The sequence below is a fragment of the Ochotona curzoniae genome, unplaced genomic scaffold, assembly GCF_017591425.1.
Source record: "Ochotona curzoniae isolate NIBS_2020 unplaced genomic scaffold, NIBS_Ocur_1.0 contig_4877, whole genome shotgun sequence".
NCBI lineage: Eukaryota > Metazoa > Chordata > Mammalia > Lagomorpha > Ochotonidae > Ochotona > Ochotona curzoniae.
In genome coordinates, this window is record NW_024466409.1 from 540,672 (window position 1) to 566,357 (window position 25,686).

Below are 25,686 nucleotides of genomic sequence, written 5' to 3' on the forward strand. Positions count from 1 at the left end.
CTAAGTTTTTCAAAACATATATTTATTCAGTTAAAAGATCAATAGTAAGAAAGTTACAAAATAAATAGGAAAAGTTCCCCGCATAATGTTCAGGAATTATCTAACTAGCAGAATCTCTCTGATCTATGCTTGGCACACCAGTGATAGGAAAATTAAAGGAAACTTTGGCTGAGAATCATAAGATGTAAGTTTCCAATTCTGGTCCTACTGCTCCAAAAATGGCTTTAGAGAACTCATTTCATTCACGCAGTAAATGTATTACTAGGAGCCTAGTGAATACTTAAGTTCTTTGTACCTCAGTTATCTGAGAAATACACATAGTACTACCCAACTTTTCCATATGCCTCAAAAGCATTTTTTTTAAAAAGGATGCAATTGTGTGAGTGTAAGTGTGCTAAAAGCCGAAAGTCCATACAAGTGGAATAATATAGCAGACCATATCAACATGAGATTCAAAAGCCTTTCTTGGAATGTAGTAAACAAAGAAAAAAATTGGAATGGAAAAATCTGTACTTTATACTGCCATTGTCTGATACAGTAGCTCCTAACCACATATGGCTATTGAAATCTGAACTAATTAAAGTTAAATAAAATTGAAAATGCCACCCTCAGTCACACTAGCTGGATTTCAAGTACTCATCAGCCACATGTGGGGATCAGCTGCTGCAGAGGACTGATAGATCATTTCCATCATCACAGAAAGTTCTACTAAACAGCATTTATTTCTAGTGTTTTATACTGTGTGTTCTTTTAACTGCCTGAGATTAACAATATTGATGTAGAATTAATACGCAAAAGCTAGGCTGCCACTGTAAAACAAAACAAAATGAAATTTCAAACCTGCAAGGAAACAGTCTCCAGGTGGCTAACTAAGCTAGCATGGTTTTAAAGTTTTGACACGGTCTCTCAGCAAACAGCTAAGGCAAACTGAGGCCCAAGGAAAGAGTCTCTAGTCCCATGTTCCATTGAGGTAGCTCACCACAGAATTCAAAATGAAATCTATGTAACAGCATAGGCTTAAACAGTAGGAGATGCATTTTATAGTAACTCACTTATTGGCCTTGTGACCCTGCACAAGTGACCACCCGCAAGTCTCACTCCTCTCATCTGCAAACCACAGATGGGCTACAGTTTTGCTGTCATGAGGATGAAGAAGATGGTGCTGAGAAAACGCTTAGCAGAGAGCCTGGCAACCACCCCCCGCCCCGACTTGGCGAATGCTACCTGCTGTCATTAGCTAGCACATTGTTTTTTCCACTGCACCACAAATCCTGATCAGGGAGTCTGCAGCCACCAGATGTATCATCATCATAGAGCTGGTGAGTGTAGGAAGAAACAGGGAAATTATGCAGCTTGGCAAAATGTGCCAGGGGAACAAAATGATAAATGCATTGTACAGCAGTAACTACGGAACTGCTCCCTCAAGTCCCCATGCAGCAGTACAAATTTCACCTTGAGGGGTGCAAAGGGAAATGCACCACTCGTGTGCCTCTGTGCTCTTGCCCTTAAATAGGTGTCTGAGGAATGCAGCAGTGCGACTAAAAAAGACACTTAGACTTCTATGACCCTCATGCTGAGACTATTGGAGGAGTCAGCATTCTGTTATTGCTCCTCTCCACTGAAAACTAATATATCAACAACTCTGTTAGCAACCAACACAGCTATCCCACGAAAGATTTCTGCAACCTGCATCCACATGGGTGGAGTTGAAGCCCCCAGGGCTTCCCCCAGGGCCCAGTGAAGGACCCAGTCTCTCACCTCCTGTCCAACATAGAGTATGACATTCACAAAGTCAGAAAATGCAATGCACATTTTTTAGCACCACATACTCGGCTTTGAGAGAACACCACACACACATAGATGATTAGACATTACAAAACAATTAAATACTAAAAGGTGGGTCCAACTCTGAGGAAATATTTTCATTCAATTCAATATCAGATCTCAACCACTTGCGTTTTGATCATCTCTTTGCTGTATATTGATACACAGCAACCATTAAGATGTGGCACCTTTCCTTAAGTAGCCCTTATTTGAAATTATCCAGGAATCAAGTGAACACACTCTAAGCCTGTTGAAGTGGCATGATTTGGACTGGCAGGTAAAGGGGCTGGGACTTGGATCCTCCAAAACTCATTCTTGATGCCATTGTGAACGGAAACAGAAGCCCAAGAAAGAACTTGGGGAATTAAAATATCTTGTCTCAAATCTTCAAAGGTACTCTTTACCATCCTAGCTCTGAGATGGCAGTTTCTGCAGAACGCAGGCCTCTTGGGTGGCTCTATCTCCCTAGTCCATGCCAGACATTATGGCAGGAAGAATAAGCTGGCAGAGGCTCTTCCTCTTTTGGCACCATCCTGTTTCCTAGGCATTAGTGATCAGATGAGAACAATTTGCACATCACCTTTCTGCCCTCCCACCTGGAAAACGACCATCAAGTCACCTGTATGACCTCTACTACTCCACTACACTGTCACTGTGCTAGTTGTTGTTTCTTAATTTTGTCCTTAGACAAATTACTTCCCAAGTCTGGGTTCTCTCTCTGCAAAGTAAGAATAAGAGTATCCTGCTCCATAGGAATATGTTCCAAATTAAAAGCAGTATTAAAGCAGTTAGCACAATATATAGTACATAGCAATGTTGAACAAATTGGAAGTATAATCATTATTACTTAAAAAAAAAAAATTTCTATGGCACCCAACTCCAACCTCACCACTTAACTCGATGCCTGTCAACAACAATCCCAGGCTTCCTGCCTCAGAAGGAACCAGCCCATTCCCTTAGAACCTTTTGAGCTGAAGGCATTACCTTCTCAGCTACAAAAGTCCCCCATCCTTCATTCCTCTCCCCTAAAAAAGTCTCCCAAAGACAGAAGCTACCTAGCCAACACTTCTTTTGCCTGACACTGCCTCTACATCTTTCTGCTCACAAGTTCTCAGCTCCTACCTGTAGGAGATTTAAATTACCAATAACACTCATTTAAAAAGCTTATAGAACTATGTGTCCCCCTGTTGCCATATCCAAGTCCAAGTTCCTTATGTAATGAATGCATCTTGGGTATTCAATAAGCACCAGGAGGTAAAGCAGAACACAACAATCACAGAAATGATTCACATCAAATTTACATCAATAAATGATGATTTCCAAAAAGCTATGAGAAATGAAAATTTCCTGAAAACCCACAGAAGAAATATATATTATATATATAAATGTTTATTGCTTCCTACTGTATAAAATGCTTTCATATTCATCATATCATTTTGACAACTCTTGAAGAGATAAACTTAATAGTTGTTGTACCTACCAAAGTATTTCTAAGAATTATAGAAAATGGAATTAAGAAATAATATACATTTTCCATAAACTTTTTAGCATTTCTTTTTTATTGGAAACACAGATTTACAGACAGAAGGGAAGACAAAAAGATCTTCTATCCACTGGTGCATTCCTCAAGTGTCTGCAATGGCCAGAGATGAACTGATCCAAAGTCAGGAGCCAGAAGCTTCTTTTGGGTCTTACATTCAGGTGCAGGGACCCAAACTTTGGATCACCCTCTTCTGCTTTCCCAGACCACAAGCAGGGAGCTGGATGCAAAGCAGGGCAGCTGGGACATGAACTGGCGCCCATATGGGATTCCGGTGCAGGCAAGGCAAGGATTTAGCCAATAGGCTATATGGCACAGGCCCACAAACTTTTTACAATACCCTAGTATTTGACAAATGCAAGCTGAAGCTTAGCAAGGTAAAGCATCTTGCCCAAGAATGAAGCCACCATATACAACCTCTTGATTCTATCCAGTTTTCCCCTACTTCTTGCTCCCTCATGAATACTGTACCTTCAAATGAAGAAGATGCCCCACATTATAAGAAAACTTCAATGAAAGGAAAACCATAGCGAAGGTACTCAAGAACAAATGAAATGCATATTTTGCTTAGTATCTGTGAGCACCATTCCCTAGCCAGCTAGGATTCCTGAAGTAGCACAAGAGAAGATTCCCATGAGAACTACAGAGGGCCTTCTGGCACCTCTGCCTTCTGCATTGCCTTCTTAATCCAGATGATTTCATAATTGATTGTTGAAGCAACTGCTCTTTTTCCTACGACATATCTCCGATTGCTTCCATTTTTATACCCATAGCCTGTCTCTCCAAATCTTGGATTAAAAAAAAAAGAAGAACTCTTGCCAACAGCAGTCTACAGAAGCAGGAGGTGACTATCACCGCTGGCAGTGTCCCCACAGACAGCCTCATTGCATCACAGAAGGGAGTTACATAACCATATAAAGGATACGTTCTCCCTTCTAGTCATGCTTCAGTGGTTCCTCTACTAACTGGTCTGGGGTCTTGAAGTTCTAAATCCTGAACCACAAGAGAATAGCCTGGCTTTGCTTTCTTGAAAGTGACAAGAGCAATGTTTTCTCTTTATCTATCTCAAGAGCATTTATTAGCAAGGCCCAATGACTCAGTACAAAGAAAAGGCTACAATCAGATGGGAATAATGCTTGGAAATAGGGGTAACTACAGAGTTGACTCTATAAGGCAGCCATCCAACGTAAAGTACCTAAAAATGCCTGGCAAACAGAGGTTGATTCAGGATAGTGCCAACAACAAAAAGGTCCCATTAATCAGAAAAACTCCAAACAGGAAGCTGCGGCAACCTGCAATCAAACAGATGCCATGATACCTAGGAATCAGCTATTCAAAATAAGGCCCCAGTGTCCAAATATCTGGCACACAGACTCCAATTCCCCAGCACTGGGATTTGTAAAATCCAGACCTTACTCAAGGAAGGATTTTTGTACAAATGGAACTAGCAGAGGGAAAAACAAGAGAGCCCAGAGCTCACCCTAACTTACAGACAGAATAGCAGAAACTCAACAAATTTTAGAACTGAACTTAAAAGAAGCAAAGAGATGGTTTAAAAAGGCAGTGTGTGAGCTCTAAGGATAGCAGTTCAAGAAACTTGAATAAGAATGCTAAGCAAAGAAAACCTAATAGAGTAAGAAAAAAGAGATATATTCATCAGGATGGATGGCAGAAAAAAACAAGGTGAATACACAATATCATCCTTGTTATCTATTGGTGAATGGCTAGACATTTTCCAAGTAGCCAACAAGGAGATGAATCGGCATGTGCAAAAATCCATCCCTATCAAACAACATGATCCCTGCCTTGGTTTAGCATAGATGAACTGCAGATTATAGGGACAAACTGATAGAAGGTGATGCTGGGTATCTTGGCAAGAGCTGGATCAAGAGATGCTTCTTAGGATAAGGTAGAGATTTTGGACTCATTTCAAGATAGGATGCCTTTAAAGATTAGAGGTATACATTCAACCCTGTAACAAGGACATTTTGAGTATCTATGGTGTGCTGACAGTAATCAAGGCAATGAAGAGGTAATTGTGAACAAGGCAAACAATGGTCCTGGAGCACATGCTCGAATGACTCCCCTCTTTGCACACTGGCTGTGAAGATCACAAGTTATCAGTTTTCCCATCCACTGGAAGCAGACGCCTAGTCTTATTCTATACAGTCTCTTAAAAGCCTGTCTAATTTCCATCCCTATAGAGATGTCCACTAAGTGTTTATAAAATACACATAAAGAACATACATGGTCAGATTTATACTTTAGTACATCACTTTGGTTAATAGTTGGCTATGCCAGAGTGAGAACAGACCAGACCAGAACAAGAAGTAAAACAACTAAGAGGTAGTCATTGCAATCAGGTGACAAGCAATGAAGTACAAAGCCAAAGGAACCACAATGCAGATGCAGCTAGCTTTGGTCCCCTGGAAAATCATTCAAGCAAAGCTCACACAGATTTCACAGACCTGGCATTTCTCTCATCAGGCCACTGCAGGTGCCTTCAAATACTCATTGCCTTCTGTTTTCACGCTCAACTTTTGAATGATTTTCTTTCACTCTGAGACAGCCCAGCTTTCAAGGCCAAATGTAACAAAAACCAGCTGGGCAGTTTCCGGGGGACCCTGGATGAAGCCGCAGGCAGTTGAACATCTGCAGAGCATGGTCAAGACACAGGAGGTCACTGGAACTTTAAATCAGGGCTGACATATTTCTCTGTTGTTGAAAGAAAGTCAGAAGTGTCCTTGCTGTTGATGCCAACAGCCACCTCAACAGGAATTCACACTCTGTTATTGCAGGGAGATTGGCTATGGATTACCAAGTATCTGAGCTTCACTATTTTTGCTGGCTCTGATTTTAAAAACTGTTTACCACAAGATCCAGGACACCTCTCTGTAGCTTCCAAGAGCTCAAACGATTCAGAGAGAACAGTTCTGACCTATAGTCATAACAAAATCTAGATCTGAAACATAAAGTAGCTCATATGACACAAAGCCAATAATAACCCTTCTGTATAGCACTTTAAAAGTTTACAGAAGTCCTTGTTTATATTAATTTCATCTTTCGTCACTGTGTGGGCAAGGTGAAACAGATACTTTATACCCACAATGTAAATGAGAAAACTAAGACTGGAAAAAATTTTGACTGCCCCAAAGACATGGTGCTTATAGGTATACAGCATAAATTGCAACCCAGGTCTTGTTCCACATTTAAGACTTTCCCATCAGACCCAACTCCAGCTACCACTGCGGTAACTATGAATTAACTTCATTGTTAGTTCACTGTTCCTTTCCTTGCTGCTTTTGCTCAGAAGAAATGACCTAAATCCTGGAGAGGGATAACAGGCCTCCACTAGCCTCAAACTATCAACCAACTACAGCCAGAGCCAGAGGACAGAACTGTGTTGAGAGGAAGCTATTGATACATAGGTCTAAAAATGAGAAGAATGAAGGCTATAGGGGCCAGGTTCAAGCCCATATCCTGCCACATACTATGTAACTATGAGCCTAGAGACAGCTTTTCTCTTTGAACTCTAGTTTCCTCACCTCTAAAACAAGGACAGCAACATCTGTCCTACCTATCAGTCATCACAGCCTTTTCTAGTCAGTCACTGGACTGGGCCAGCAAACCAGGCCCTCTGCTGGTCTTCCTGGACTAACCTGGCTCGATAAACGGATTTCAGTCTAGCCACCCAGCATGAGCTTACACACATTTTACAGCTTACTTCTACTAATTATTTATTTTGTACCAGACCTAGCCCTAATTAAGCAAAAATGATTAAGATAGTGTGTGCTCACTAATAACTCAAAAGTTTGATTTAGAGGACATATTAATTACTACTACATTACTAATAAATACTCTATGGCAATATTGGGTAGCAACTTTGTATTGTGTGTGTGTGTGAGTGTGTGTGTGCGTGTGTGTGTGAATCCCTGATGTCTTGTACTACAAATGGATTACAACAGTTCATAGTAAACATTTGCTGAATAAATAACATAAGACCCACCGACAAAGGATACACACAGGGAAACAAAAGTATTTCCCTTTCTACCTCCAAACCTCTCCCTTCACATATCTCCTTTTCCTGTACTCTTGTGCTGCAAGGAAAAAAAAAAAAAGTGCCTTTCTTTCTTGTCATAGCTAACCCCTTCACTGTCATCTCCATTCTACAAAGGAACATCAAAAAGCTCATAGATAGAATTAAAAGGTAAGTTTATTTTGGTGCAAAAATTGAGATTTATACACATGAAGAATCTTTTTAAAAAGTTATGGAAATGATACATTATTGAAAATAACGTGCATGAATTTCAAAACATTTTGTACCCAAATTCTCTTTTATTTATTTATTTATTTATTTACTTCGGTGATCTTTATAGTTGATTAGGGCTCAAAGGGTCAAGGGCTACAGGAAAGTGGGTAAGACCACTGTTTCCACATTCTCTTTTTTCCTTCCTGTATCTGGAGGAAGGGGAGAGACAAAGTGGGAAGCCACACCCACTCAAATTATCTTTTACTTCCATTTTCCCACATTTCTAAGTACTTTCTCTCATCTCCTTGAGATCCTTGCTCCAACCATTCCCCCTTCTATGATTTTACTCACAAGCTTTCTCCCTAATTCTCTCTCATCTTTTCTCTCTCAGCCTCCTGGCTTCTCAGTGCTTACACAACTAACTCACACCAAGCTCCCTTGGCAAGTTACTAAGCTTGCTCTCATCCTCCTTTGACCTCTGCATCAATAGAAAGGGTCCTTCACACCTGCAGCCTGCCTTCCTCATTGCCCACGCATTTGCTGTGCCCCTGTCTTTAGTTTCCACTTTGTCACGGAAGCTGATCTCAGGAGTGTCACCACTGCCTCCCCAACACCAAACCCAGTGGGCTCTTCTCTGGCCCGCAACCTCCTGTTGAAATTGCCTTAGCCTCTAGGACACTTCTGTGACACGTTTTTCTTCTCTTGTCAATACTCCATCTCCATCTGGCTGCTCATCCCTTGTTTTCCTCTTAAATGTAAGTTCTTGCCAAAATTCCCCTGTTACTTTACTTTAGCTCCCTTGAGAATTAATTTAATGTCAAGGCTGCCAATTCAGGAAGCCTTTCCAGTCACCACTTCCCACCCCAAACATCCTCCCCTCACCCCCAACAGCACCACAGCCCTTCAGAATCCAACAAAAACAATGCAACTAGAAATCCAAGAAAGAAAAAGTCCCCAAGGAAATAGCAAGGGACAAGATCAACATATTTTCATGGCCTTTGTCATGTTTTGTTGGTCCTGCAATGAATCTAACTTAGCTCTACTTTAACTTACAAGAATTTTCCACTCTTCTTTGCATCCCCTATTCTGCTAACACAGTGCTAAGACTGAAGGCCATACATAAATTCTGTTGAATTAAAGAAGAAAACCCAAAGGTGGCTATGCCTGGAAGTACTTAGGAAACTGTGAGGTGTCAAAGGGTTGTAAGCCTCACATCAATGGCCTAAGTGAGAAGCTGCTGGGATGTTCCAAGCAGAACACATGCAAGGAATGTGATGACCAAATGCCTGAAAACAACAAGACGCCTATTCACAAACGGATCTGAGAAACGTGGACTAGAGGGAGGGAAGGAAAGCAGAGATACACGAAGGAACCTTCTTGGAAGGAATACATACTCTAGAATTATTTCTTTCATTCATTGGTTATTCAGTCTGTAAACACTCCACTCCCAAGTACCTACAACATGCTGGGGACAATCCTTGGCATTCAGAACATGGCTTTGAAAAGGCATACAGACGAAGGGCCTGTGTTGTGTAAGCCTAGGTTAAGCCGCTGCCTGTTATTCCAGCAATCCATATGGGCATCAGTTTGTGTCCTGGCTACTCCATTTCTGGTACTCCTATGAAAGCAGCAAAAGATGGTCCAAGTGCTTGGGTCCCTGTTATACATGTGGGAGATTGAGATGAAGAAGCTCCTGGCTATGCCCTGGCCCAGCTCTGCCTGTTGTACCCATCTAGAGAGAGAAAGTGAATAGATACCTTTTTCTCTCTCTGTAACTCTGCCTTTAAAAATAAATAAACAAATCTGGAAAAGAAAAGAAAATACACAGGTCTTTGTTCTCCTGAATTTTGTATTTCAAATAGTGAGATCAAGATGACAAGTAAAAATGAACAAGAAAACAGCTGACTTAGTGTATCTTTTGCCATCTCTGTCACAAATGACAGCTCTACCTAACAGCACTTTTCTGAGTGCTCACATGAACAAATCCAGTCCATTGCCTTGAGATTTGTTTTATGTAATTCCTTCCCTTTCTACATCAGCAACTACAGCACAGACGTGGTAGATTTTCTAATCTCCAGAGAAAGCCCAAGTGATAACTGCTACCCATTTTAAGCATTATTATCTCATTTGGGGAGGGCCCTAAAACACTAACCCCAGCAATACCTGCAAGGTTTGGGTTGCCTGGACCCTGTGGTCTCAGAGACCCCATACTTCTCTAGGAACAGCACCAGTGTTGTGGGTTGCTTACCACAGAGCCACTTGGGAATTTTTTTTCAGGTTGTGTTCAATTCTGTCAGAGCCCTTCGGACTCAGCTGATTGCTGGTGGTAGATTTCTGTGTTATTTAGGGCACCAAAGTCCCACAGTCTTGACGCAAGCTTAAAATTAGAAATGCATTAAATATAGGAAAGAAGGAAGGTCATTCAGGAAAGGCAGCCTTCTGAGGGAGTTGTAGGACAAAGAAGCCCTGGAAACTTCCAGGTTCATTAATGGATTTTACACAGCATTCAAATGGTATTTCTCCTTCAGAAATACCATGGTGGGAAGTGCAGGGAACTGGCTCAAACCTCAGTTAACACAGCCGAGTGAGTGACTCTGCAAACTAAAAATAGATTCTTTCCTACTCATTTTGACAGATTTCACTTAGACCCTCTGCACAGGTTGATCCTCTAGCAGTTTTAGTCCTGCAGCAAAATGAAATCTGATGACGTTCAGACTTGACAATTACCTAGTCTCTTCTAGCTCAACTCTTATTTCCATATTTCCTGTTCTTGTCCCATCGGCTGTTTGTGTGCGCATATGTACACACACAAAGTGGGCTCCCTGACTTGATTTTGGTACTTCTCAACACAAAAAGGAGCAGACCTTAAACCAAACATGACTCAGGACTACTGCAGACTGAGCCCGGAATAAGCCATCGGAGACACTGAGAATCCAGCTGCTTAGCTTGGATCCTTTCCTAATTCCCAGCTGGCAGTTTTGCGCCTCAGTTTCCTCAATGATAAAATGCCACTAATCATTGCCACATTGGCCTATTTCATAGCATCTCACAGGGACCACAGGACACAAGAAAATGAAAGTGCTTTTGCTTCACTAACACATAAGGTAATGGCACAGGCTGGACTGGCAGCCAGATTGCAAAACGAGACTTCCCATTGAGATGGGTAGGCATCTTGATTGTACCCGAAGTCCAAAGCAGATCCAGACACATGGGTTTGGGTCCACGGTGTTCCCTCCACCTGGAATGTGTTCCTACCTTTGCTGAACTCCTTCTCACTATGAAGAATTTAGTTCGCAAAACACTTTTTTTGTTAGTGTTTTCAGAATTAACTATTTCATCTGCACTACTCTGTTGGTCTTTTGCACTTAACGCTGACAATATTCTTTCACTTATGTACCTAAAAATCCATGTACTTAAAAAAAAAATCTCTGTATCTACCTCCCTACCTACCACCCGAGTGAACAACTCAGGTATATGTCAAGTGTGAGCCAATGTTCATGGGGTTGAGCTTAGAGAGACCTGGAAAAACAAGAGAAGGTAGGACATCACACACAAGAAACCAGTGGAAGACATGGAGGGCAATGAATCCAATAAAGCAGCGTAACCAAGGTCTGTCCATAATAATGAGGGTATAGGAATGAGGGTGACCCCCCAGAATGCAAGTTCTGAAGAAACTAGATAGGGATCTGGACTTAGAAACACAGAATTGAAGAGTGAGAAAGAGTGCCTTAGTCCAGGCCCTAAGGAGCAAGGACTTTGTACCAAGTCCCAAAACTGAACTGGAACAAGAGGGTTTGGAACATATGCAGAGAGTAAAGCCAAGGCAAAGATGCAAAACAAAGCTGAAGTTACTAAAACCTGAATCTTCTATATTAGTTATCATTCCCAGGGCTAATAAATTTGAGGTAGCTGATAGATTAGTAAAGCTGGCTATGAAACTGATGGGTTCCAGAGGATGGAGTCATTATAAACTTAAGTTGTGATCATGACCATGACATAAGAAATAAGATGGAAGAGACTCTTAGATCCACGAAATATTAGGAATCATTTGGTCTTTCATTCCCAACCCATATGTAGGACAACTAGGAACTCAGGAAGAAAAGGGGCTAACCCAACTTACTTTGTAAGAGCAGAGTCTAAGCTACATGCCAACTCTTCCAACTCTTTTTTTTTATTTATTTTTTTTTATTGTTGTTTACATTGTATTATGTGGTACAGTTTTATAGGCGCTGGGGATTCCCCCCACCCCTCCCATACCCCTCCCCCCATGGTGGATTCCTCCACCTTGTTGCATAACCATAGTTCAAGTTCAGTTGAGATTCATTCCTTGCAAACACATGCCTAGCATAAAGTTCAGCGTCTTATTGTCCAGATAAGTTCAGTGGCCTCTTGGGGAGACCTTCTCTGGTCTGAAGATAGGGCTAGCAGAGTAAAGATCCGATCATATAAAATCCCCAACAAAACCTCAGTATCAATATACAACATTATGGAATTAATTGACATAGTATTGGGTAAACAATATGTTAAAGATAATGCAAGTTCCGTTCTTCGAAACATCTGGGTTGAGACAGTATCAATGACAGGTTCAAAAAATGACAAACAACCAAACAAAAAATTACAGGTTAAATCAAGGCAAACATGTGGTATCTAACCTTTTGGGATTCGCTCATTTCCCTTAGCATTATAGTTTCCAGTTGGGCCCATTTAGCCACAAAGAACTGCATTTTGTTTTTTTTAATAGCTGAGTAGTATTCCATGGAGTAGATGAACCAAAGCTTTCTTATCCAATCTTCTGCTGATGGGCATTTCGGTTGCTTCCATGTTTTTGCAATTACTGATTGTGCTGCTATGAACATAGGGATGCATGTTGGTTTGTCGTAAAACAGGTGTTTTGGATATATTCCTAGGAGTGCTATTGCTGGGTCATATGGTATGCAGATTTTGAGTTGTTTGAGTGTTCTCCAGACTGATTTCCATAAAGGCTGTACCAATTTGCAGCTCCACCAGCAGTGGAGTAGGGTTTCCTTTTCCCCGCATCCTCGCCAGCAAGCGTCGTTGGTGTTCTTGTTTATGTGGGCCAATCTTACTGGTGTTAGGTGGTACCTCATCGATGTTTTAATTTGGATTTCCCTTATTGCCAGGGAGCTGGAGCATTTTTCATATGTTTGTTTGCCATTTGGACTTGTTTCTTTGTGAAATGTTTGCCCATTTCCCGTGCCCATTTCTTGAGTGGCTTGTTTGTTTTGGTTTTTTGGTTGTTTTGAAGTTCTTTGTATATCCTGGAAATTAGCCCCCTATCGCCTATATAGTGTGCAAAGATCTTCTCCCACTCTGTGGGTTGCTTTTTTACTTTGTTGATTGTTTCCCTTGCTGTACAGAAGCTTCTTAGTTTGATGAGGTCCCATTTGTTTATTCTGTTCTCAACTGCTATTGCTTTTGGTGTCCTTCTTAGAAAGTCGGGACCTACTCCTAGGTCTTGCAGGGTATTTCCTACATTTTCTTGCAAGAGTTTGAAGGTTTCTGGATGTAGGTTTAGGTCTTTTATCCATGTAGATTGGATCTTAGTGTATGGTGATAGATGTGGGTCTATCTTTTTGTTTCTACAGGCTATCAGCCAGTTGTCCCAACAACATTTACTAAAGAGGCCTTCCCACTTGCTTGGACTGTCATTGGTCTTTTTGTCAAAGATTAATTGGCTGTATTTGTGTGGGTTCCCTTTTGGTGCTTCTATTCTATTCCATTGATCTTCCTTTCTGTCTTTGTGCCAGTACCAGGCTGTTTTGATAACCACTGCTCTATAGTATGTCCAGAGGTCCGGGATTGTGATTCCCCCTGCTAACTTCCAACTCTTACTCTAATTCTTATCCCATCAATGACTATTTACCTTCAGTCAAGCAGGTCCCCTGGTGATTCCACTAATACCCCCAAGTGCCAACCCCTGCTGTTTCAGAATCTTGGGGGCTCCCAACTAAACCCATGAAATGAGCACAAGCGCATTGGCTCAACAACAAAATGCAGAATTTCACCTTTGGTGAAGGCCAGAATCAACATTCCATAGAAATGTCCAGATACCAGCCTCTCCTGGAGCTTAGAAAGCAAAAGGTTACTGTGGTACACATTTGCTGCCATGGAACAAACAAACCTGTTTATATACACCCTGTCCTGAAGGATTAATCTTAACTGTTGAACTACCCCTAGAATTTTCCAGGAGTGGACAGGGGAAAAAGTTTGTTTCATCTAAAGAAAGTTGACAGTGCACACATTCTGGTTACATTTAAACCACACCTCCTAGGTTTAAAATCTCAAAGTCTTTCTCACACTAGAGATAAAACATGGCTCAAAAACAAACAAACAAACAAAAAAAAACTTTTCTGTGGGATTTAAGAGACTCTGACTCCAGCCTTCAATAATTTCCATCCAGTCCCAGTATCATAGCTTAGGAAGTAAACTGTCAATTCCCATATGGGTATGAGTTTATATCCTGGATACTCCACTTCTAATCCAGCTCCCTGCTAATGAGCCTGGGAAAGCAACAAAAGACTGGTCAAGCGTTTGAACTGCTGCCAACCAAGTGGGCATCCAAATGAAGTGCTAGATATCTAGCTTTGACCTGGCCCAGATCTGGCTATTGAAACCATTTGGGGAGTGAACCTGAGTATTTCAAATTCAAGCCTCAGGTCACTCTTTAAAAGCCATCTGTAGTTTTTTTCATAATACACATTTTTTCCGTGCATGTATTAAGGACCCCCTGATATGATACAAAAATTTTAAAAATTGCACCAAAATAAATGGATCATTAATTCCATTTTCCACAAACTTTGCAAAATAGCCTCATAAATGCAACAGAGGCCATATTTGGACATCAACAGCTGGAGATAACTCCCATAACCAATTTACCAATGGATAACAGCATTAAATTTGAATCTACAGAAAGATCAAAGAACATGCTTATAAATATTTCCCAGAGACTCAGGAGAGAAGGAAGGGAGCCCTAAAATGAAGCTGCCATGGGTTTTGGGACTCAAGCCCACTCCTCACTACGCTTCTCTGAGAAATTCTAGAAGTCATGCCAAAGGTCAGATTCTTAGGCAAGCTGTTTGCACTGGACATGTCTGTCACAGTGCTGCAAACTGTGGCCACCACAGAATATTACAGGGGTTTAAAGGGGAACAAGAAAATGGAAGCGACAGTTCTTGAGTACCCACTGGATGCCAAGAACTTTGCATGTTGTTTTCACTAATACTGTTATTACCCTGGCTTTACCAACAGAATCAGAAACTTGGAAAAAATGTCAGTTAAGTTTCTATGCCTCTCCTATTCAGCTTAAATGAAGACAGTTCCAAGAGCATGGGCTGGGGGAAATAAATGTTAAGAATACAGAAAAAAAGTTTCTGTGCCTCCACTATCATGCCAACCAGCCACGAAGTCTTACATGATCCCAGAAAGACAGTGAAATGCTAAAAGGTTTAAAGCATCATGTATCAGGCTATTAGTAACTTAACTCATTAAGCAGACAACACTCTTAAATACTACATTCACTCACTTACTGCTGGTAGAGCCAAGTTTTTCCCAACAGAAACAGAACAAATATCATTAAAACAACTGCCTTGTGATGTCATCCACAAGAGCATATGACAGGGAACTAACTCATGGCTGTTTTCACAACAGTGACCACAAAAAACAGAAAATGAAAGAGAAAATGGTGATCCAACATCAAAGAACAGTTCAAAAAAATCTTAGAATCTTCTCATTACGTAACTCAACATAGTTACTTTAAGTGATCATTCTAAAGACAAAGAATAAGAATTTGTGATCAAATAAGACCAAATACAAAACATTATATATGCTACCATTACAGCTGTATAAATGTTCATGTATTTATGCAAGAAACAGGGTGATTATGTTAAGGTGGTAAGATTCTGAATGATTTTATTATTATTACCAGGTGTACACTGTCCTTGTGGTGTTGTTTATTTCCTTTTCAATCACGGAGCAAAAGAGAGGAGAAAGAAAACAAAAGCAGAAACAAAATCCAACAGATTCAAATCTACTCTAAGAAAGGGCCTAGGAAATACTGGAAAGTCATCAGTGGTTTGCCCCTTTGCTTCTCCTCTTTCCTGAGGGACAACAACAAATAGCAATTCTGAAAGCAATGGATTCACCCAATTTTCCCTAAATCTCAATCCTTCCCACCCTAATCCACCATGTAATCATTATTTAAAAAATAAAATTTTTTAAAATACATAAAATATAAAAATATATCAATAATAAAACAAATATAAAAATAATAAAGTGAATGGGGGAAAAAAAGAAAGAAAAGGCCCAGGAAGACTAGGACTGAGATGTGAAGCAGACACGGAGACCGTCCTACATACCGGAAGGAGGAGGCCAGGCCTGCCCCCGGGGAAGGGAAGCCCTCTAGGTATGGACCAGGTTGTAATTAGTCTGATGCTAATTACAGAAGTCTAACTTATTAATTTTTTTTTGACAGACTGAATGAAGACTGAATTCCTTCATTAAGCCAGCCTGGGTTCAGAAGAACATTTTCTGAGTGGCCATCCTTACTCTCCTCGAAACTCTAGCCTTTGGGCCCAGTGCAATGGCTCAGGAGCTAAGTCCTTACCTTACATGTACCAGGATCTCATGCAGGTTCTGGTTCATGACCTGGTTGTTTCACTTCCCATCCAGATCCCTGCTTGTAGCCTGGGAAAGCAGTAGGTGACAGCCCAAAGCCTTGGGACCCTGAGCCCACATGAGAGATCCAGAGGAGGTTCCTTGCTGCTGGCTTCAGATCAGCTCAGCTCTGGCCATTGTAGCCACTTCGGGAGTAAACCAGAGAATGGAGGATCTTTGTTTCGCCTTTTCTCTGTAAATCTGCCTTTTTTTTTTTTTATCTCTCTGTAGATTTCTTTTCTATCTGCCTTTCAAAGAAAAATAAAATCTTAAAAACAAACAATAACAACAACAAAAAACTCTAGCCCTTTCCTTTCCAAGGACAGCAGTAAAAGAAACTTCAGTAACAAAAACATACACCCAGGAGAAATTAACGTTCTTGCCTTCAATGTAAACATTGAAATCATTTCAGAGAACCAAAGGGGCTCGAGTAAGCAACTGAACTACAATGTTTTCTACATGGGAAAATATAAACAGAAGTACAAAATATTTAGCTCTAGTATAAAAGGCTTCCTCCAATCAGGGACTAACACACATCTGAAATTATTTTCTAATTGCCCCTGCAGATACTCCAAGCAAACTGAACTAACTGCCAATGGTTCCTCAAAATATCTTCCCATCCCTACCTTCAAGACTGCGTTCAAACTCTTGTATCCACTGAAAGATTCTCTTCTCTCTTGCTCAGTCTGACACATCAAGGCACAGCTTAAAGCCATGTCGTTCTCTAAACCAAAGCCAATCTCTATACCCTAGGTTATATCTCATTCTTCAGAGTGGACCCACAGTTCTGTATTTTGAACCTCTCTTAATGGGTTTCACACCATCTACCTACTGGTGTAGTTATCTGGATAACTGGCCTTTCCACAACGGTAAACCATGAGCTCCTTCCAATTCCCACATGGAACCACAGGGTAACACCTAGCACACAGCGGTGCTTTCCTGAAAGAGGAAGAAAGAAACCCAGCTCATTTCTGGGAAGTCATTTTGTACCTCAGTTGCTCCCGTTAAACAATGCAGAGATGAAGGTATGCTGTTCCATGGTTTGGAGCAGGGCAGAGATGAATCCTGATTTTCTGGTTCCCAGCCATCATAAGATTCCAACTTCCTCCCTAGTTGACCATAGTCTGCTCGGCCCCAGGTAAACACCTTGCCAGTTTCTAAAAGTAAACATTATTTTAATTAGGCTTACATTCCACAGTTGTACTTTCTATGGTACATAATGAATTATAAGAGAAAATGGGAACATTTATTTTAGCACCAATCACTATGCTTGAGGGACATTCCCATGTTGCTATAAAGTAAGCATGAAAACCCAGAATTTTTAATGTGTGAAAAATAACGTTTAGAGAGGTTAAACAACTTTCGCAAGATTAAACAAGTGGTGAGTGCGATACCTTTAGATTAAAACAGAGGTTAATCCCAAAGCCCAAGCTCTTTTATTTTATATAGATACAAACATGGATACGACCACAGATAATACTGTAGCCACACTTCATGGCTTACCTACACCACCCCTTGTGCCGCCTCCCTGCAGCAACACTAAAAAAACTAGGACTCTAGAGGGCCTGGAAAAACGGGAACCGCCACAACTGGCACACACAACAAACGAACACACGAACAAACGAACACACGAACAAACGCACAAACGAGCCAAGGAAAAGCGGAACGAAAAGAAGGGCAAACGAACAAAAAGGGGACGGCGAACCAAAAAGGGGGTTTATTGCCGAAAGCGGGCTGCTTATATACAGTTCTCCACCAATCACTTCTCCCCGTGGGTCCACTTGGCACTATCTGATAGGCCAACAATCACGGGGGGGGGGGGGTGGAGAATTAGCCTATCCCTGTTTGCCTACTGGCGGGACAAATCCCGCCTCCTGGCCCTCGGCCAGCTGCCACCTTGTGACCGCCTAACATACACATGGGGTCAGCCGCTCCCCACATCCTTCCTCATATTCTCCTTGCACTTTGCCTGTATAACTTGTTTTCAGACTCTTCTAAATGACCCAATCCAGAGACCTGTTTTATCTCCTTGATTTCCCCATGCCATAAACTCTTGGGCCTTACTCTGAAATTGATTATTGGCCAACTGTGTATGTTTCTCCTACATGTATCATTAGAGGGCCTTTCAGAGTTGACGTTCTTACCAAAAGAAGCAATTCTAATAGCCCTAAGACAAGTGTCAAGTGTGTTTAAAAAAAAAAGGACAAAACCTTCTGGAGCCAGAAAAGTATTCAGTCCCCTAGACTGGCACAGGAAACTATCCAGTGCTGAAGTTACTGAAGAAATTTGAAAAAGAAGAAATGGCCTCACTTCTTCCAGCCAAAATTCAACAAACTCATTCAGCTGCACCAAGTGCCACATTTGTTATTTCAACAGAAGTGCAAAATCGGATGAGGCATAGATTATTAACAGATTCTCTGCAATAAATATGCATAACCATGTGCACTGTATAAATTCTTTATACATGTTTATTTTAACAAAGAAAAACTTTGCTTAAGAGACAAAACACCAAGTATGCATATTAAATTCTAGACAAATCTACTACATACTCTATGTTTAGTATCAAAGCTTCATCTGGCCCCACATTCAACATATGGTTTATAGTGTCAGCTACAAAACATACATAGATTCATGGAGGAAAAGTCAGACTATCACAAAGACACAAGGCTCTGCAAAGATACTGTTCTCAGGATCGGTCTGCTTGCAGACACTAAGGTAGATTGAAAGCAGTTCAAGGATTCTGACTTCCGAGCTTCTCCCAAAGGGGAACAAAGTCTGTGCAGCCCACGGGGCCCCTGGTATATTACAAAAACTGGGAGTGGTTCCACTCCATCGTGCTGCTTCATTGCTCATGCTGTCCCTTATGCTGGGAATGCCCTTACCTGGTGAGCTACGGTTCAACCTTTACAGCTCAGTTCATGCACCCCTAGTTCTATGAACTCTTTCTTAAATCCTCAACATTCTGCAGAAAGGGTGAAAGCCATCCTCCTGCAAGACATATTTAGTACTGTGGCCATTAACTACAATGTCTTCATTTAACAGGTAGGAAAATGAAGGCTGGAAAAAGTGATCCACCCAAGGTCACATGACAAAAATACTTTTATTTTTCCTACTAGTACTACTCTGCACCAGTTATTACACTAGTCTGTGCCACTGTATGATCATGCAACACGCTTCCTTCACATCTACAAGAATAGACAAATCCATGTGCCCGGGACACAGCAAGCACCCAAACTAGCAACCTGCCCTCTGAGCTGGCCAGGGCTGACAGCCAGACTGCTTAAGCGGAGACTCCCAGGAAGCCAGAGGATGAGACTGATTTTTCTGAAATGATCGTAGCATTTCACTGCTGGGAAGAAGGAGGAAGTTAATATCTGTAAGACTATGGAAAGACTGTATTATCACAAATCACGCAATGAATCCTATCTTTCAGAACATCTTAGAACTTCCTCCGTTATTGATTACTGATGTCTAAGGCAAGCAAGACTGCCAGAGTATGGTGCCACCATTATTACATCTCCGATAGCAATTCAACCATTCCCCTTATGTAGCACTTTTCACCTTCAAAGCACTTTACAAAGATTAACTAATTAATCCTCATCCTCCCTGGGGAGGCCACAGAGGCTGGAGGAGAGACAAGCCCAGAAACCAGGCCAACTTGATACTCAGTCTCAGACTCAAGCCCAAACGTTGCACTCCCTGAGCCTGGCTCACTCTTTATCCTCAGAACACAGCCAAAGGAGATCACTCACTCCTCTTTTTCCTTGAAACTAACATTTATTGACCATCACTCAGGTATCCTGCCCATTCACAGACTCTATCTCAATTAATTCTCATAACTCTGATATACAGATGATTAAGCTTATTTTACAGATGAGGAAAAATGACTTTGAGAGGTGAAATTATTTCATTAAATTCCAAGCAGGTGGTGGAGTCAAGATTTAAACCTGTTTCTGACTGCAAGTCCAAATATCTCTACAATGATTGCACAGCTGCTATGGTAAACTGATGAAAGATGGCTGGGGAGACAGCCACTTCTACAATGTTTGAGTACAGGAAAAGCCCAGATTAAGTGGATATGTTCTGTGTACCATCCAGCTTTCTACACCAGAACAACCTCCTTCTCAGGAGGCTATGTAGAACTCAGGACTATATAAAGACATTAAATACATGGATTAAGATCTTATGTTACCTGCAGTAAGAGAAAACAATGACCCTACATACAAAAAAAGTTCATTAATGCACTGCAGATAGATGTCCCGAGTTGAGGCATGCTATGACATGAGATCAGATCCCAAATTTAACAAATGAATCTTTTCCTTACAGTAAAGATTTACATATGACTGACTGCAATAAAAAGAAATAGATATATTAGGTCATCCAAAAAGTCTATACTGGCAAATGTCTCAAGATAAATGATAAATAAAGAAATGACAGGGCACAACACTGTAGCCTAGTGGCTAAGGTCCTCACCTTACATGTGCTGGTTCATGTCCCAGCTGTTCCACTTCCCATCCAGCTCCCTGTTTGTCTCCTGGGAAAGAAGTTGAGGATGGCCCAAAGCCTTGCAACCCTGCACCCATGTGGAAGACCCAGAAAAACCCCTGGCACCTGACTTTGGATTGGTTAAGCTCCAACAGTTGCAGCCACTTAGGGATGAATCAACAGAGGGAAGAATTTTCTCTCTGTCTTTCCTTCTGTCTGTAAATCTGCCTTTACAATAATAAATAAACAAATCAATAAATCTTCTTTAAAAATGAAGAAATGACAAAATAAAGCCAACAAATGAAACATAACTTAAGACACATCCATGAGAGAAGTAACACAGAATAAATGCAGTCAAGCAGCACACATTGCAAAAGGTCTTGATGTAATACAGAAAACACCAGGAGCCAGTGGAGTGGAACAAAGACCTTCCAAGGAGCTCGAAGGAAGAACTTCAGCTACAACCATCCTGACAGTATTGACAGAACAGGTGGTATTTAAAATAACTTCTGGATATGAAAATGAGATAATGATGGAGGATACTGCAGGAACAGGGAGAGGGCTTGGGCACTAACATGTAAACTGAAAGGCACAAGATAAGGAAGGAGCATGACTGAGGGTCAGAAGGGACAAGACCAAGAGAAAAGTCGCAGCTGCCCGGGTTAGGCCAGTCACAGGGCATTGCCAGGTTCCTTTCTGGAACTCATCCTCCAGGGCAGGGGTCCGCAAACTTGGTTGCTTGCTCTCCTCGAGCAGAAAAATTATTTTTGCAATTATATCAATTTTGTACTTTCACTGTATTAAAAATATGTACCTGCATTATATGAGTTACAAATGTGTGTCCTCACTGAAAATATACAGCACAAACCATAAAAGCAAAAAGTACAAAATCTAAAATTAGATAAAACATATGAAAGAAGTCATAGTTTCTTCCACATCTTGGTAATTCATCTGGCATGTCCATCCTAGGAACGCCTGTTAACTGTAGACTTTGAGCAAGAGTGGGCCTGATGAAAGGACTTGGGATGGGAAAAGATCAGAAACAGGCAGAGATAACAACACTCAAGCAAATGCTTCTGAGCAATCTCAAAGCACATCCTGTTTATTCCTTCAGCAAGCTTCCAGAAGAGGCACAAAATCATAGAGGCTGTGAATAAGCACGGAAGAAGGAAAGCCCTGTGACTACACAAGCCTAAGATGTATCCAAGGCCTAAAACCAGGTTGACATCAAAGAGGAAAGAGACCACAGATTTTAAGGCACTGAAGGTCATGCCACAAAACTGTGTAAGAGGTCTTAAAATCCAATCCCTCACTTTGTGGATGGAGAATCCAGATTTCTAGCAGAAAAGAGACTTGCATAAGACCACATGTCTTTAAACAGACATCAGAGTGCTAGCACCCTGGCATAGCAGGCTAAGTCTCTATAGTGTCGGTATCTCATATGGGCACTGGTTCAAATCCCAGCTGCTCCACTCTTGATCCAGCTCCTAGCTTATGATCTGGGAAAGCAACAGAGAATGGCCCAAATCTTTGGGTCCCTTCACCTAGGTGGGAGACCTGGAAGAGGCTCTGAGCCCTGGTTTCAGATCAGCCCCGCTCTGATCATTGCAGTCATCTGAGGCATGAACCAGCAGAAGCAAATTCATTCTCTCTCTCTCTCTCTCCTTCACTCTCTGTAATTCTGCCTTTTAAATAAAAATAAAGGGATCTTTGATGAAATAAAAAAAAAAACAGAAATTAGAATTAGAGAGCATCTTTTGGGAGTTTCAAATGAAAGCTTCCTCTCCAACTCACCTTTTTTCAATTCTCTCCTCCATTGTCCCTTTCCACACTTTTCTTCTTTTTTTTACTTTTAATTAATTTGTATCCCATGTGCCAGCTACTATGTTTGAATCCTAAAATCTTGTAGACTGTAGGTGGAGCTATGTAAATCCTTGAAAAGGCTGCATTGTTCATTTTGGGAGAATCAGAGTAATAGTTGCTAATATTTAGCATGGGTGCCATGTACTTCACCCAAAAACTATCACTGTATCATCAGCCCTGAGGAGATGCCACTGCTCACATTCTACAGAGCTCTGATTTAGAGATGTTAAATAGTTTCTTCAAGATTATGGAACCAACAAACAGTAAAGCTCACACAGGAACAGAGTGCCAAGGTTTTGAGCCATCCTCCACTGCTTTCCCAGGCCAACAACAGGGAGTTTAATGGGAATTGGAGCAGCCAGGTCATGAACTGGTGCCGACTGGGATGCCAGCACTTGAAGGTTGAGCCATCATGCCAGCTCTTAAGTGCTGATTCTATGGAAAACTCTGAGGACACTGTCATTAAGTAATATAACTTAATTAACTCAAAATGATTGGTGTGAGCCCCATTTTTACAGATAGAGAAATAGATCACAAAAGATCAACAACAACGACTCATTAAAGACAACACAACAAGTAAATGGACTGGTAAAAGTGCAAGGAAAATAAGAGCTAATATTTTGAGGACACTCATCTTACTCTAAACTCTCCCCATTGACCAGAACACAGTGAATAGGCATGATGATCCCCAAATGACAAACGAGAAAACTAAGATCCACAGAGAGGTTCAACTTCAGGCTAGGAACTGTTACCAGGGGTAGAGCTAAATTAGAACCAATTCTGATGCCACTGCTTAGCAGAGGGCACAAATGTCTAGCTGCCCATGGCTTTAACTTTTCACTTGGTCACCAGTCTTTTCTGAAGTGAGTGTACCCAACGACTTTTCAGAGGTGGTTCAGAATCGAAGAACACATGTGGACCTGGGGCACAGAGAGCCTGGCTCATGGGCGGCTGAATGAGCTGCATCTCTGGCCTGTATAGCAAGATCAAAGTCCCAAAACACACAGGCATCCCACATGGCTGCTCCATTTTCACCACTGCCTTTATTAACTACCAAGTCAGGGGTACCCAAGAGAGAAGCCAAGAGAAGCCCCTGAGGAGCCCCAGAATAGCAACAGGACTATCTGCAATGTGCACAGTTGGGGCTTCCCAGACAAAAGCTAGGACTCAGACTATTTCCTTACCCCGAACTGGGTGGGGGCTTCTCAGAAGTCCCAGTCCTAGTTGGTTGAGTAGCTCTGTCACCTTCCACAGTCCTTCCTTTAAGGCACCCATGTGCTCTTAAGCCTGCCTCTTTGGGAAAACATACTCTACTTCTTCCCTCCTGGGCCTCAGAATCTTGCTATCACTTCAGCATGCAATGCTGGTCAGCCTCCTTGCCCCACCTACAGAACTCCATTTACTCTTCAGCATGTGGCTCCAATGTCACTGCCACCCATCATCCCCTGCTCAGAATAAGCCACCTCTTCTTTTAGTAGCCACTGGTGCAGTGTATATATGCCTCCAGGTATGATTATTAGCCTGCCTTACATTAACCCACTAAATCACGGACAACAACAGTTAGCCTGTTCTTATTCTCACTGTATTCTCACAGCACCAGGCATAGAGCAAGGGTTTGGTGCTTGGTGAAAGTAATAGGCATCACTCTTACCATAGACTTTCATGACTTTCATAGACTTTTATATGACTTTCATATGAAGAACATCTGACAGCCAGTCTAACTTCCTACTGAGGAAACAAAACTAAACAAAATAAACAACTTTCTAAGCCACACAGCCATCAAAGAAACACAGCCAGGTGTTCACACCATTCAGCAGTTACTATGCACTTACTACACACCAAGTGCTACCCTAGGTTCACATCAACACCATGAACAACCCCTCTCTCCTCTCTGTCCAAGAAGCTTACAATCAGAGAGAAAGACAATTACAGAGCCCAGCATGATAGCGTAGTGGCTAAATCCTCACCTTGCATGTGCTGGGATCCCATACTGACACTGGTTGTGTGTCCTGGCTGTTCCACTTCCCATCCAGCTCCCTGCCTGTTACCCGGGAAAGAAGTAAAGGATGGCCCAAAACCTTGGGACCCTGCACCCACTCAGGAGATCAAGAAGCTCCTGCCTCCTGGCTTTGGAACGGTTTTGTTCCAGCCATTATAGCCACTTGGGGAGTGAACCAGCAGATAGGAGATCTTTTTCTTCTCTCCTTCTCTCTGTAAATATGCCCTTCCAATAAAAATAAATAATCTTTAAAAAAACTTTTTTTCTAAAAAACATACACAACATACCCCAATGGCAAATGACAGTCAGTACTACAGAGACATTTAAATTGAGGAACGGGGACAGGCCAAAGGAAGGAAGGTAAAGGCCCAGGACCAGCATCCAGTTCCAGGTTTCTGTCCGGGTTGCTCCTCTACTGCACACCTCCTTTCTTATTTGACTCTGAATTAACATGACACTTCAACTTAAAAGTATCAGCCAACTCACATAAAGGCAATGAAACCACCTCTCAGGACAATGACAGAACGACCAGCAGTAACCATGAAAGTGCTTTATAAACTCTGTTTGTGTTAGTGCCACCCTCTGAAGCCAGCTGCAAAAGCACCATGATGACAGGCTGAGTGATTGGGCTGCCTATTCCTCCCGAGGTCTAGCAACACATGAAGCTGCTGCTGGCACCTAGAATCCACTTGGCACCTGGAGAAAAGTCCCTGATTGAGGCCAGGGCCTCTGCAGATGTTTCCCAACTCATTTCACATTCAAACTCCAAAGCTTCTTTGAACACTTTTAGATTCTTATTAATAACACTTTAAAATGTAGATTGCTGCCTAATCTTAGCTGTGTAATTAAAAAAAAAAAAAATAAGCTTGCTTCTCTTCTTCCCAGCAAGAAAGGAAACTATACCCTCAAGGCTTCTCGAGCTAAGAATCACATCCTGCAGAAAAGCTGGTAGGAGGCACAAGTGGAAGCATGGAGGGATAGGGGAGAATAGTTAAAGCCAAGATGCAAATCAAATCCTTTGCTTTTTAGAGAAAATTAAGATGAGGCTGAAGG

The 25,686-nt window shown here is 41.6% G+C and overlaps 1 protein-coding gene across 4 annotated transcripts in view; it reads right to left on the minus strand.

The window, feature by feature from the left end:
• Positions 1-25,686, minus strand: part of SERGEF (secretion regulating guanine nucleotide exchange factor) — a 236,676-nt gene that overhangs the window by 164,889 nt on the left and 46,101 nt on the right. For all 4 annotated transcript variants that reach the window (XM_040988461.1, XM_040988460.1, XM_040988459.1 and 1 more), the window contains one exon: positions 17,277-17,443. In XM_040988461.1, coding sequence (XP_040844395.1) covers positions 17,277-17,443 — 167 coding nt within the window. The remainder of the gene's footprint in view (positions 1-17,276; positions 17,444-25,686) is intronic.